The sequence below is a fragment of the Orycteropus afer genome, unplaced genomic scaffold, assembly GCF_000298275.1.
Source record: "Orycteropus afer afer isolate SDZICR_OR568_19922 unplaced genomic scaffold, OryAfe1.0 scaffold00117, whole genome shotgun sequence".
Lineage (NCBI taxonomy): Eukaryota > Metazoa > Chordata > Mammalia > Tubulidentata > Orycteropodidae > Orycteropus > Orycteropus afer.
The window spans coordinates 3,358,842-3,374,922 of NW_006921704.1; the positions used below are offsets into that span (position 1 = coordinate 3,358,842).

At 39.0% G+C, this 16,081-nt stretch overlaps 1 protein-coding gene across 1 annotated transcript in view; it reads left to right on the forward strand.

Moving 5' to 3' along the window:
• ABCC4 (ATP binding cassette subfamily C member 4) overlaps positions 1-16,081 on the forward strand; it is a 441,806-nt gene that overhangs the window by 283,228 nt on the left and 142,497 nt on the right. Inside the window, exon 19 of the mRNA XM_007944012.1 lies at positions 10,940-11,019. Coding sequence (XP_007942203.1) covers positions 10,940-11,019 — 80 coding nt within the window. The remainder of the gene's footprint in view (positions 1-10,939; positions 11,020-16,081) is intronic.

A 16,081-nucleotide genomic window follows, 5' to 3' on the forward strand; every position in this document is an offset into this window, starting at 1 on the left:
AACTAGATGGTGCCTGGCTAACACTGTCATCCACTTGGAAGGGGATCTATGTAGGAGATCCTTGATAGAGAGGGAGAACAATGTGGAACAAAATTCAAAATCATTTGGAGAAAAAAAAAGGGGGGGACCACGTTTGCTGGTCTGATAGAGCCTGGTGGAACCACGGAGACTGTGGCCCCAGCTGCCCTTCAGAACTGGAATTGAACCCACACCTGTGGTTTCCAGCCAAACAAAAGACAGGCATATGAGTTCAACATTTATCTCAAGTAGATACGCTTCTTAGAGAGAACAATCATGGGAGATAGGAAGGCTGCTTATGCACAGGGAGACAGCTCAGGGGGCAGGAGTGCATGGAGGGATGGACACAGGGAATAGGTAACTATGGCGAGGAAGAGGGAGGTGAGCTATTGAATTTTGGTAAGCTGTGGTCAATGTCATGAGACAAAGTATACATGTGAACCGCTGTATGGAAAGTGAATTTGCTCTGTAAACCTTCACCCAAATCACAATTAAAAAAAAAGAGTAAAGTGTGGATGGATAGGAAAGTACCTGTCTCCTATCTCTTCTTGCATCATTATTCTTAAAAACATGGTAGATTTGGTTTGATATTAAATATGTAAGTGAATCGTTTTAAACAAAAAGTCAAGAAATGCTCGTAGTTAATTATATGAGATAAAGAAAATTAAGTTGGAAGTTACTTGAAAATTTTCTTGTTGAATGTTTAGATTAGGTCTTAAGCCAAAGTATGAGAAGTTGGGGATGGGTAGTTATGGGTAAATTTCAAAGGATTTTGTTTAATTTAGATGGATTGAACTTGTATTTTGTAGGATAGCCAAGCATCCAAGTAAGCAAGGTAAGTTCAAGTAAGAAAAAATAAGAGCCAGTGAAGGAAATTTCCCTGAAGAAGGGGCTTTCCCATGCCTCCTTTCTCTACTATGTGACAGTCCTGGAATGTCTTGGCAGATAGCATCTACATCCATTATTAAATATTGGCTCACCTTGAGCAAGGTTAGACCTTGTCACCTCATCTCTAATATGAGAAGCTTCAGAATTCTTTCTTCAAAGATGATCTCTATCAAAACATTCATATATATAAAATACTGTGTATGGTGGTGGGGTGGTGAGCGGGACAGGGCAGGTAAAGGTGAAGTATAGGGCATCTGGAGTGTGGGGTATGCTTGGTCTCCGGTTCCTTCTCTGTATCTTTCTTCAAGGCACCTCTGTAGAATTTCAGAGTCTTCACAAGACCAAGTTTGAAAATTACTGGCCCTGGTGATCTTTAATGCTCCTTAGAGCTCTAAAATCTGTGTGTGTGTGTGTGTGTGATTTTATTTTATTTTATTTTTTTATTTTGATTTGGGTGAAGGTTTACAGAGCAAATTCACTTTCCATACAGCAGTTCACATATACTTTGTCTCATGTCATTGACAACAGTTTACCACAGACCTCTAAAATCTTATAACGATAATATTAATAACACTTTATCCATACTGTGGGAGCTCTGGTGGCATAGTGCCTGAGGCATTTGACTGCTAACCAGAAGGCTGGTGGTTCAAACCCACCAGCCACTCCTCAGAAGGAAGATTGGGTAATCTACTTCCGTAGAGATAACACCTTGGAAACCCAAGGAGGGGTCGCTGCTAGTCGGATCCGACTCAACAGTGAGGGTTTTTTTTTTTTTTTTCCTGTTTATGCATACTGTACATGCTACTTTACAGTTAGAAATTGTCTTTATAACCATGATCTCTCTTATTCTCATAATTATCTTATGAAGTATTCAAGGGAAGTATCTCCATTTTATGCATAAGGAATTGGAGTTTTAATAAAGGATGGATGAATTGCCTAAGGTCCTACTGAGGGTCAGAGGAGGACAACAACCTTGGTGGTTTTTTTCACCAGTAGTGCTCTAATTCCTACTGCTTTTTATATTTGAAGGAGCTTTGGTGGCATAGTGCCTAAGGTATTTGACTGCTAACCAGACGGCTGGAGGTTCAAACCAACCAGCCACTCCTCAGAAGGAAGATTGTATAATCTTCTTTCGTAGAGGTATCACCTTGGAAACCCAAGGAGGGATCTCTATGAGTTGAATTGACTTGACAACAGTGAGTTTGGTTGTTTTTTTATGTTTCATGCCATTCTGTGACCAGCACCTTGTTGGTGAGTTATACCAACAGGTTGTTGTTGTTAGGTGCCCTCAAGATGGTTCTGACTCACAGCAACCCTGTATACAGAACAAAACACTGCCTGGTCATGCACCATCTTCACAGTTGTTGCTGTATTTGAGCTCATTGATGCAGCCACTGTGTCGGTACATCTTGTTGAGGGTCTTCCTCTTTTTTGCTGATTATCTGCTTTACCAAGCATGATGTCCTTCTCCAGGAACTGGTCCCCCCTGATAACATATCCAAAGTACATGAGATGAAGTCTCACCATAGATAGTGATAGGAGGATGAAGAAAATATGTCAAACTACCAGACTTCTACAGCTCCCAAAATTATGTTAGTCTAAGCTTAAATAGGGAGCTCTGGTAGCATAGTGGCTAAGGCACTTGACTGCTAACCAGAAGGCAGGTGGTTCAAATCCACCAGCCACTCCTCGGAAGGAAGATGGGGCAATCTGCTTCCATAGTGATACTGCCTCGGAAACCCAAAGAGGGGTCATTATGAGTCGGGTCCGACTCGATGGCACATAACAACAACAACAACAACAAGCTTAAATAATTTGTGTGGATTGATGTTGAAGTCTGGACTAGGTCAGTTTCTTGAATGGCTCTCTCACCACCCAGGTCTGACGTGTCACACACACAGTGTTCCTTTTCAGCCCAGCCAAGTGTCTTCAGGCTCTCCCTCACATCCTCTGCTTTGAACCGATCTTTGCCCCATCATGTTGCATTGAACTTGGAATTTCCCCTGAGCTTCTTTAGATAGACTGCGTGGATTTGGATACCACTTCCCACCAGGGCAGTGACTCTTCTACTTGTCTCCCACCATACCTCTCCACAGTCTGCTTTCCATCAGCCAAGGTCCAGTGAGAGTCCACCATCACACGTGATTGTAGGCCTAGATCAAATCTAGCACTTCCATTTTCCAACACTCTGCAGGGATATCAAGCCAAAGTCCAGTTCCTATCAAAAGAATTATGTTCTAAAACTTTCAGAGAATGTAAATATTGATATATTAAGAGATTAGTAATACTGGTGACTCATTAAGAGTTCACTAAACACATCCACTTTTACCCTCAAGATCAAGCATGGTATGGTCTGATTGGGCCTTTATTTGTTGACGGTGTGTCAGACCATTTCAGTGGTAAAGAATTCAGTACAAAGGAATAAATTATTGACACATGCTGCGTTATGTACGAACCTTGAAACATGATGCCAAGTAAAAGAGGCCAGACACTAGAGACCACGTATTTCATGATTCCATTTATATGAAATATCCAGAGAAGACAAACTTATACAGACAGAAGGTAAATTAGTGGTTGCCTGAAGCTGGAGGTGGATACAAGGAAGTAAAGGGCATGATGGATCTTATTTATGGTTATGGTTGCATCATTCAGTACAGTTACTAAAAATCATTGAACTGTATACCTTAAATGGGTGATTTTATAGTATGTAAAATGTACCTCAATAAAAAAAAATCTCAGTATATTTTTATGTGTAAATATATTTCTATTAAGAAAAAAATGGAGCTCAAACTTCAGGTTTTTAGTTACAGTTCACATCAAAAAACCCTGAATCAGAATTGACAGCAACTGGTTTTGATTATAAGGATGCTAAAGAATTTTGGACGTGGGAAGGTGTCAGAATTCTGGAAGTGACATATTCCAGATTAGATTCTGGAAGCAGTTCTTAAAATGTGACCACTTACAAATTTGTATTTGGGCAAAGAATTTGGACAAGAATATCTTTCTTGATATTCTTGTGAACAAGATAGAAAAAATGTGAACAAGAGCAGTTGGGGGGGACCCTGATTGGTTATATGATGGTGTAAACTTTAAAGGAAGTCTTTTTCTCCTCCTAATCTTTCTCTCTGTCTCTTTTCCCACTTTATTCTTTTACCAAACTAATACTATAGAAAAATACGGACATAGAGAAAAAGATAAAAATTGCCCATATTACATTACAGGAGTCATTGGTAGGGCAAACAGCACCAGGGCTACTAACTGAAAGGCTGACTATCAAACCCACCTAGAAGCACCTGGGAAGAAAGGCTTAGCAGTCTGCTTCCAAAAGGTCACGGGACAGTCCTCTGAGCACATGAGGTCATCATGAGTAGGACTGGATTCAACAGAATTTCTTTTTTTAATATATGTATTACGTTACAGACATTTTATATTAATTATTTTATATTACTTTTTAAGCATTTATGTGGTTGCCTATTTTTGCCAAATAGTGACACATTGAATATCTTTGTAAATGTTCATTATTTATGGACTAATTAACTCCTTGAGATACATTCCTAGAAATGAAATATCTGAGTCAAAAGGATAGTATTCTTTTTCCTTTTTTAAAAAATAATATGTGATTGTGCTTTTGGTGAATATTTACACAGCAGTACAGGTTCCCATTCAACTTTTTTTTTTTTTTTTATTGTGATTTGGGTGAAGATTTACAGAGCAGATTCACTTTCTATATAGCAGTTCACATACACTTTGTCTCGTGACATTGACCACAGTTTACCACAATGCAACAGCTCCTCTCCCACTTCCTCCCCATAGTTACCTCTTCCCTGTGTCCATCCCTCCATGAACTCCTGCCCCCTGAGCTGTCCCCTGTGCATAAGCAGCCCTTCTTTCTCCCATGATTGTTCTCTCCAGGGAGTGTGTCTACTTGAGGTAAATGTTTAACTCACATGCCTGTACATTGTTTGGCTGGCAACCACAGGTGTGGGTTCAATTCCAGACCTGAAGGGCAGCTAGGGGCCATAGTCTCAGTGGTTCCACCAGGCTCTATCAGACCAGCAAACCTGGTCCCCCCCCCCTTTTTTTTTCCTCCAAATGATTTTGAGTTTTGTTCCACATTGTTCTCCCTCTCTATCAAGGATCTCCTACATAGATCCCCTTCCAAGTGGATGACAGTGGTAGCCGGGCACCATCTATTTCTTCTGGTCTCATAGTCATATAGGCTGCAGATCGGATGGTGTATCAGTCACTTGGACTAATTGTTTCCATGAATTTTGGTTTTCTTCATACTTCTTTGCTCTGGATGAGGAGAGACCCATCATTGCATCTAGATGGCAGCTTAGTAGCTTTTAAGATCCCAGTCACTACTCACCAAAGTAGGAGGTGGAACAATGTTTTCGGTAGTATGTTATGCCAATTGAGCTTGATATCCCCTGCGACTATGGTCCTAAGCCCACAGGTTCAAATACTCAGTCCCTCTGGGTAGCTGGCTGTGACCAAGCGATGACCACAACCTTGCCCCTTGTCAGCTCTACTATACACCTGGGAATTCTGATCATTCACATAAACTTATAGGACCATTGTCTGCCAATCCTATACATGTTCTTGGATACACTCACCATTTCATAGACACCTACTAGTTCAGCCTGTCCACCCATCTATCCACCCATATACCCATATTTGCCTTCACTAACAACACAGTACTGTATGTGCAAAAGGGTTCATCTTGTTGTCTGTACCTCTTTCTCATCCTCAATGCCGCCACGTTGGTCACTCACATTTGGTACATTGCCGTTCTCTTCACCCAAATCAATACTTATCTCTGTCTATCTAACAGCGTTCCCTCCCCTCCCCTCCTGTCCCTGGTAACCAACAAAGAAAATTTCCTTCTATAGATAAACTTTTCCTTAACTTTTACAATAACGGACTAATACAATATTTGTCCTTTTGTGATTGACTTATTTCACTCAGCATAATGTCCTCCAAGTTCATCCACGTTATGTGGTGTTTTGCAGATTCTACATTATTCTAGCATTGCATAATATTCCACTGTGTGTATGTACCATAGTTTGGTTATCCATTCCTCAGTTGATGGACACCTAGGTTGTTTCCATCTTTTGGCTATTGTAAATAGTGCTGTGATGAACATGGGTATGCATATATCTGTTCTTGTCACGGCTCTCATTTCTTTAGTGTATATACCTAGTAATGGAATGGCTGGGTCAAATGGTATTTCTAATTCCGTCTTTTGAAGGAATCACCATACTGCTTTCCACAATGGTTGTACCATTTTACAGTCCCACCAGCAGTGTATGAGAGTCCCAATCTCTCCACAACCTCGCCAGTATTTGTTATTTTCTGTCTTGTTGAACTTTCTACTAGTGCTGGAGCAAGATGGTACCTCATTGTTGTTTTGATTTGCATCTCTCTAATGGCTAATGATCATGAGCATTTCTTCATATGTTTGTTGGCCGCTTGTCATTCAACTATTTCTACACAAATTGTGACATTGGTTGCATTCTTAACAATGTGTGAACATTTTCAGTATGTCCATTTTGGTTGTTCCATTTCTGTTAATCTAGTTTCCTTACCTCTTTGTGTTTTTATCTTTGTTTTGATAAAAAAATGGTAATCATTGACCATTTGGTCTCTTGTAGATGACTTTTTAAAGGAGCACAATACTCTCAAGTGATTTTTATTTTATGAGTCAATCTTTTAAGTAGCTGAATGGCCTTGGGAGCTAGTTTCAGTTCAGAGTTTAAAGAATATCTCAGAGCAGTAGTCTTGGGGAGTCCTCCTGTCTTAGCTGGTAAAGTAAGTGTGGTTTAGTTTAGGTTTTTTGTTTTTTTTTTCCTTAGGAATTTGAGGTACTCTTCCACATTTTTCTCCCATCCTATCAGTGTCCATCTATTGTGGCTCTGATCAGCATGATTGATTCTGAAGGTAGATGAGGACCATCCAGTTCTTTTGGTCTCAGGGTAGATAAGGCCATGGTTCATGTAGACTTTTAGTCTTGTAGACTAATTTCTTCTCTGAGTCTTTGGTTTCCTTCTTTCTCTTTTGCTCCAGAGGAGTAGAGATAATAGTTGTATCTTGGATGGCCATTTGCAAACTTCCCCCTCCTTTTATTTTTTTCAGTTTTTACTTTTTTTTTTTAAATTGTTTTTACTTTGTTTTCTTTTCCTTAAATTTTTTCAAACCGTTGTGTCTCGGACTAACTTTCAATAGAGAGCTGTGAAGGAACTGCTCTGCTCTATATGAAACTCCGACCCAGAAACAGGTCATCTACAAATGGTTTAGCCTCACAGTCTCCTCACAAACCTGCAGTATGTGCACTCACAAGGTTTTGAGTCCCCAGACACTACTTACCAAACTAGCATGTAGAACCTAAAGGTTATGAACTATATTATGACAGTTGACCAAGATGTCCCATAAGACTGTGGTCCTAATCCTTCAAACTCAGGAAGCAATCCCGAGAGTTATTTGATTATGTCTAAGAACTATATGTAACTGTGCCCCCTACATGTTTTCTCATATATATGAATATGTATATGTGTGTGTGTGTGTATGCATACACCTATACATACATACATATATACCCACCCATATATTTTTTGGTGTTTGTTGCTATTGTTCCAAAATTATATATCCCACAGCATTTACCAAATTAATGAAAGTGACAAAAAGGAATGCACTCTTAACATTGTGTATACATATTACCCAATTGCTCTTCAAAATCTATCTTCATAATACAGGATGGGAGTGATCTGACTCTTCATTGGATGTGAGGCAAGAGAAGTTATTGTGAGTGTGGGCTTTGTGATTGGATATATGCTGTGCAGATCGAGGAGATGATGTTACCACTTTACCCCAAAGTAGTCAGACCACATTTTGGATATTGATTTTAATCCTGGGCACCAGGCATTGACTGAGACTTGACCTTCTGAGTACATGCAGAAGGCAGTGGCCAAGACGTGACACCATGTCTTATGAGGGAATATTGAGTCATGAAGGGATAGTTACTTGTGAGAAGTCTGGAAAGGATATGATTAACTCTCTTAAGTATTTGAAGGGCTGTCTTGTCAAGAGAAATTAGATTCACTCCATGTGAGGGCAGAATGAGCAGCAAGCTTTGGATGTTCCAGGATTCGGTTTTAATGTAAGAAAGCCCTTTATAACAGAAGAGTCTGGATGTGGATTGGGTCCCCCCTGGAAAAAGTGAATCCCCCTTCCCTCCACATCCCTGGAGATACTCAAGCAGGAGTCAGATGTCACTTGGATGAAGGGGCATAGCATGTGCATGGAGTGATGCATCATAAGGATTTTATTTGGAGACCTTTGAGAAAACTATGTGACTATAAGACCTTGAACTTGAAATCACAGCTCTGAATATAACAATCTGCTGCAAAGCCAGATGAAAATATTCTATAAGCACCGTTCAGTCTCTTAAATGCTTCTTCGAACAAGAAAGTAACTGTTGAATCTGCTAATCTCTCATTTTCTAGACTCAGGTCATTGGTAAAGAGAAATGGAGGCTTTTGATGGCTTTTGACATTTAGTTCATTTACTGTAGCCATGGGAAGATGGTTTTTCAGTTTTTTTGTGTTTTCATTATATTTTATACAGCTTGCCAACCATAGATCTCTTAGACCTTAAGACTCCAGCTCCTGGTCCATGGTAAAGGGATGGTTTTCACATCGGTCCCTCTGGGTAGCTGGCTGTGACCAAGCGATGACCACAACCTTGCCCCTTGTCAGTTGTACTATACACCTGGGAATTTTGATCATTCACATAAACTTATAGGACCATTGTCTTCCAATCTTATACATGTTCTTGGATACACTCCCCATTTCATGGACACCTACTATGTAGGTGTAGCCTTTTCATCTTTTTTTTTAAATTCATATATTACTTTCAACATTTTTAAACTGAATTGCAATTGCAGTGTTTCTGATTCCTGTGTGTGTTGGAAAGTTGTATATACTTTTCATTGAAGAAAATAGTTAAGTTTTTAAATTATACTTTAAGTACATTTTTTTGCCTTTAATACTTTTGAACATGTTGTTGTTGTTGTTATGTGCCATCGAGTCAGCCCCAACTCATAGTCACCCCTCTTGGATTTCCGAGGCAGTATCGCTATAGAAGTAGGATTGCCCAACCTTCCTTCCAAGGAGTGGCTGGTGGATTTGAACCGTAAGTCTTCTGGTTAGCAGTCAAGTGCCTTAGCCACTATGCTACCACAGCTCATGTTTTTCTAGTATTTTGGAATTGATACTTTGAGAAGTTTTTTTTTTTTTTTTTAAAGAGATGTGATAGGTCACACAATATGTAAGAATATGTGAAAAATTGCCTGTGTGATTTTAATATTCCTGAAGCACAACTGATTACATAATTACCCGACATCTTGCCCTTCAAAGTATGGTCTGGAGAACAGTAAACATGGAATCATCTGGGAACTTGTTTACAACTGCAGAATCTCAAACTCCACCCTAAGCTCCTGAATCCGAATCTGTGTTTTAACAGGTTGGACTTTCTACAGTGGGTGAAAGAGTATCCCAGGTGGCATGATGCAGAACCTGTGCTTAATAATAATAATCTCTCTCTCTCTCTTTTTTTCTTTTGAGCACCTGTTACATGCCTGGCATTGTGAGTGAGCTTTTTCACATGCATGAGCTAATTTAATCCTCAGAATTACCCTTTAAAGTAGGTAATTAGAGGCTCAGAAAAGTTGTCAAAGGGCATGCCAAAAGTGTCACTGAAAGATGGTTTCTGGAGTCTGTATTTCCCAAGCCAAAGTAAGGAAAACTGAGGTCCAGCTAGTAATAGCATAGCCTGGCCAAGAGCTAAAGCCTCCTCTGAGATTCCTCTGAGGTCATACTCGAGCACACCCTGTGCTGCCTAGTGGAGTTGGGATGCTTGAGATGGATTGCAGACACAGCAATTTCCCTGTCTGTGGAAACTCAGGCTGCAGCCTCTGACTATATTCATGGTCCAGTTGTGGCTTGGTATGAAGGGGCACGGTAGGAAGTCACTTCTGACAAACCTTGGAGAGAGAACAAGCAGAGGCCCCATCTTATCTGCAGAATGGCATCCTGAAGCATCAGTTAGAAAAGACGTCCAGGGGACTAGATAAAACGTTTTTGAGGTGTTGCCAAGATCAAAATACGCATAGAATTTTTTGGTTGGTTTGTTAATTAATAAAACTTCATTGAAAACATAATTTGAAAGAATGGTTATTTCTTAGAGATCAGTTCTAGTCTTCCATTTCTAAAGCATTTTTGCACCCCTATTTTCTTGGATTCTGCTTGTGATAGGAGATAAAATCAATGATGAGAAGTGCTGTTTAATCATTAAGGAATTTATTTATGCACCTGCATTTCTGTTTTCTGCTTACCTCCATCTTGCTTTGGATGTTTAAGAATAAATCTATGTTTGTCACAGTGTGAATAATTCTGAAGATAATGACTTATGCCGATAATAAATTTACAACTTAGAAATGAGAGGATTTTAGGTTTTCCCAAAATGTGAGGTTTCATAACCCATACAGGAAAGACAAACAAATAAATAAAGACATTACAGCTATATTTACTTAAAAATCTACTGAGCAAAATTGCTTCTGATAACTAAAGCAACATTGTTGTAACAATTAGGATTAATTTATATGTTGTCCAGTTGTTAACCTATCTATTTAGAAGTTCAATTGAAGCCCTAGATAGGATCTGAAAATGGAACATTTTAAAAATCCACCAACCCTTCCCAACACTATGTCACAGTACTCTCCCTCCACCCCCCAGTCTTCTAAAAATCAAGGCCAAATTTCACCTCCCCCTCGCTGCCATTTGGTGGTATTTTTGTTTCTCTTTAGGTACCATCCTATTTTCTTTTCCTTTACCATTGACATCGGCTTATTTCATATGAATGCATAATATATTAAATACATATGCATTTAAAATATTGTTTTGATTTGTTTGTGAATTGTTTCTCTTAGAGGGCCTATCTGGGGAAATGAGTAATTCCTCATATCCTGTTATTGCAGGAAGAATTTTAAATCGTTTCTCCAAAGACATTGGACATATGGATGACTTGCTGCCCCTGACATTTCTAGATTTCATCCAGGTAACGTAACAGTAATGTCAAATTCTCAAATGGAAAATTGAAGTTTCTGATTTATCAAGGCCTTTCCTTGGGGAGTTTTTGGGGGTGATGGTGGGGCTTTCTGCCTGCGTATGTGTAATTTTACCTGAATAAAAGGCCATGTTTGTAAAAGAAAGGTGTGGTTATGATTCTGAGCTAAGTTAACATGAGTAATACCGCCTGTGTAGGAGTGGCTACACTGTCGTGTCAGTGTTTTCATTTGCAGCAGCGATATGCTTTGTAAATGGCTCAGGGGCTGCCTCCCAAGTATCTGGCATGGATTTTGCTTTACTGTGAACACATTTCATAATATAGGAACAATCACCTCTCACGGAAAGATAGCCTAGATTAACCAAATTATGCATTGTATTACCACAAAGGGCAAATATTTACTGCACTGGTTTTTTTTTTTTTTTTGGATAAAGCCAGGTGTGGTTACTTACAAAGAAAAGATTAGTAATAATAAGGTGAAAATAATACTTTGTGTTAACAAGGACAATAGAGAGCAGTTATTGGAGATACAAAGCCTTTAAAGGCAAGTATGTTAAGGCCCATAATTTGAGTACAGGATCAAAGTCACCTCAGAAAATGTCTGTTTTGTTTTTGTAGGCAGTTTTTCTTTTCACACATTGATTGTTCTAAGTCTTAAGCTGTCTCTTTTAAAAAAAAAAAAATAGAAAACCAACAATCCCACAGAAATATCTTGTATAAAGCATTTGTTTTGTCTGTGAACTTGAGGTTCTAAGAAATAATGTTGATTCATGTCATCTCTCATCTCCTCATTCAGAATTGTTGCTCATGTGGTATTTTTTCTGTTGTTTCATTCTGACTACTTTCCAATGATTCATGTTAGGGAACTTTCTTCTTTTCCGAGTGTTTATTTTGGAAACAGAAAGCATCCAGAGTTTCACATGTCCTAAAATTCCAGCTACTATTGCTAATACTTCATGAGTTTGAACCTTTCTCACTTTCCCTAAGTGCTGGCTTACAGTAGTCTAAATCATGAGTGGATTTGAAGGCCAGGAAGTGGAAGTGCTAGAGTGGATCAGTAATTATGGCTATCCTGATAGCTCTTTTTGTTTTGTTTTGTTTTTAGGACTCAAATATTCTTGGAGTCAAAGCTTAGGATCACCTCAGGAGAGGAACCTTTGTTTTAAAAGGAGCCAAGACTAGTTAATTTGGAAAATTATCTATGTCGGAAAAATCAGTAATAGACTTGAAATGATTACAGGAATTCCTATTAGTCACACAGAAATGCAGCAATGAATATTTGACTGCAAACAACTTAGGCCGTGGGTAAATGTGGCCGCTGTTGACCAACATGTGACGTAAGCTGAGGCTCACGGAGTATTTTTACTGCAAACATAGACCTCTGTTTTTTTTTTCCCCTTCTGCAAACTTATTTTATAAATGACTTCTTTGGCTTTAGCTATATTTGTAGTTGATACCTTGGGAGCAATCTTTCACTAAAGCAGTTACAGTTTTTCAAAGAATGCAGATGACTTTAGGTGCATGTTTTTACAGGGATTGTTAATTTGAGAAGATTGTGTGAGGTGTTTTGTTACTTTTCAGCTGCAAGTTAGGCAGAGGTTGAGGTTCCAAAGCCAGCTGGCCCACTATGTGCTTAGCTTATAGTGAATATAATTAGAATCCCTCATATATTTTTGCATCATGGAGGACAAGGATGAGTGCTACTTGATTTCACTGTAAGTCATTAGCAGCATGAGGAGAGGACATCCTAGACTTATTTCTATTAAACCCAAGAGACAAGGGTGTTTTATTTATTGTCCACGTATTTAATCTTAGTTAAACTTACTCTTGAATACTCGTTGTCCCAATTAGCTGATTTCTTGAATTCAGTAACAAAGGTAAATTTTGGTGTTATTGTCTCTTAAGAAATGGGTTTTATATAAAGGATAACTCAGTTATCAATTATGATAAAGATCTATTGTCACTTGTTTTGTTTGCAGGTGTCTTTAATAAGGCTTCCTATAATCCCTTCAGGAAGAAATATTTTCTCCTTTTAAAAATAGTATTAGCTAAATATAAAAGCTCTGATCCCTGCCATTGTTGTTGATTCTTTGAGGGACAGTTCCCAACATTCATTGTTTAAATGGTTGTCAGGAGGAATCAAGTGAAACTTAATAAACAATGCAGTAACTGGTTCATCTTACTTTGTGTGCAGAAGCTTTTCTTGAGAGGATTTGCATTCAATGAGTGGGCTTTTGACTGAGGTATCACAGGGATCATTTTGAAGTATTTTGGCCTGTTGCTATATGAGCAAGCAAAGATTTTTTTTTATTAAATCCACCAAAATGAATATAACCTGCCCTCAAATAAAGACCAACAAAAATCTAAATGTAAATTAATTTTTTTTTTTTAAGTTGGATGTGACTCTGTAAGGATTAAAACAACCCAGTGGTGTTCAGAGACTCTTAATGGAATCATGTAAACTTAAAATAAACACTATGATGGCAAGCACATAGAATGAAAACTAATTTTCCAAATCAAATACACTATATTCAATTCATTTTCCCCAATCAACCAAATGTTTAAAACCTGTTAGTTATAACAGCAATCTTCTGGAAATTAATTAGAAGCCTATTAGCTCTGCTAACTGAGCCGAATGAAGGGGGTTTGCTCGCTATATTTCTAAATAGGCTCCTGAATTAAACCACAGCAAGGTCAAAATGACAGCTTGACTCACTTTATGGCTTTGCTTAAGTAGTTGATCTAGTTTTTTTTTTGGGGGGGGGGTTCTGGGAGAAGGGGCCGTGGATAGGGGTGGGTGTTTTGTTGTTTAGAAGAAGTTTTATCTTTGTCTCAATCTTCTAATAAATTTTTAGAAAGTAGGTACCAGTCAGGTAAGCCATACAGGTAGGATGAATATAATCCATGGGAACAATAGCATCTTCTCAACTGCATGGGAAACTGAAGTGGAAATGACTTCCCAGGCCTTTTGTCTGTCTCAGCAACTCTTCTAAAGGGTTTTGTTAGCCCCTTTCAGAACTGAGGTAGTAGAAAATTTCCTGTCTGCTTTTGTTTTTAATGTCATTATCAAAACCTGCTGCTGACATTAAGAGATGCTTTGTTGTAACAGGAGTCTGTGGGTGGTGCAAACAGGGTAACTAGCTCAGCTGCTAACTTTAAAGGTTAGAGGTTTGAATCCACCCAGAGGTGCTTCTGAAGAAAGGCCTGGTGATCTACTTTCAGAAATATCAGCCAGTTGGGTGAAATAAGTCAATCACAGAAGGACGAATATTGTATTAGTCCGTTACTATAAAAAGTCAAGGAAAGGTTTATATATTAAATTTTCTTTGTTGATTACCAGGGGTGGAAGGGGAGGGGAGGGAACACTGTTAGGTAGGTAGAGACAGGTATTGATTTGGGTGAAGAGAAGGGCAATGTACCAAATGTGAGTGATCAACATAGTGGCATTGAGGAAGAGGAAGACGTAGAGAGTACATGGGAGGTACGGAGAACAAAGATGAACCCTTTTGCACATACAGTACTGCGTTGTCAGTGAAGGCAAACATTGATCTACAGGTGGATAGATAGGTAGACAGGCTGAACTATTAGCTATGTCTATGCAGTGGGGGGAGGGGGTGGCCAAGACCACATACAGAGTTGGCAGACAGTGTTTCTACAAGGGTGTTCATAAGTTCTGTAAGAATTCTCAGGTATGTAGTAGAGCTGATAAAGGACAAGGTTGTAGTAACTTCTTGGCCACAGCTAGCTACCCAAAGGGAACAAGTAGTTGGACCTGTGGGCTTGGGACCATAGTTGCAGGGGACATCAAGCTCAATTGGCATAACATACTACACAAAACATTGTTCCACCTCCTACTTTGGTGAGTAGCAACTGGGATCTTAAAAGCTTGCAAGCGGCCATCTAGATACAACAATGCATCTCTCCTCATCCAAAGCAAAGAATAATGAAGAAAACCAAAGACACATGGAAACAATTAGCTCAAGTGACTAGTAATCCACATGATCCTCAACCTATACAACTATGAGACCAGAAGAACTAGATGGTCCCCGGCTACAACTGACAGCCACTTGGAAGGGGATCTCTATAGGAGATCCTGGATAGAGTGGGAGAACAATGTGGAACAAAACTCAAAATCATTTAAAAAAAAAAAAGATCAAGTTTGCTGTCTTGTAGAGCCTGATGGAACCCCTGAGACTATGGCCCCTAGCTGCCCTTCAGGTCTGGAATTGAACCTATGGCTTCCAGCCAAACGAAAAACAAGCATATAAGCTGAATATTTACATTAGGTAGATACACTCCTTGGAGAGATCAATTATGGGAGAATAGAAAGGCTGTGTATGCACAGGAAGACAGCTCAGGGGGTGGGAGTGCATAGGAGGGAAGGACAAAGGGAGGAGGTGACTATGGGGAGGAAGTGGGAGGAGAACTGTTGCATTGTAGGAAATTGTAGTCAATGTCATGAGACAAAGTATATGTGAGCTGCTGTATGGAAAGTGACTTTGCTCTGTAAACTTTTACCCAAAGCATAATAAAAATGAAAAAAAAAAAAAAAAAAAAAAAACAACCATTGAAAACCCTATGGAGTACAGTTTCAGCGTGGCACATGTGGGATTGCCATGAGTTCGAATCAACTCTATGGCAACTGGCTTTTTGTTTAACATCTCTCATCAGAGTCTATGGGCAAAAATCAGTATGACTCTAGCAGCCGCTTCTATGCTCAGAGAAACTCACAGCGGGTGAGTCCTTTCAGATCTATCATGACTAAAACAACTGAGTTTAAAACGGTTGGAAATTTCCTTGTCCAGAATTTACCCCTGTTATCTTGCAGGAGATGGTGATCCTTACTGATGATCTAAGAGAAGACTACATATCATCTGATACTCTTGAGCCAGAAGAAATTTGGGGGAATTTACAGTAACAGAGTGCATATCTAAATCCAAAGCTTAGATACCTTTTTGAATAGGAAGTTAACTTTTTTACTCACCAGCATATTCATATTAAGACTGTGATATTAATATTGTTTTTTACTGAAGATATGTGATCTGGCTTTTAT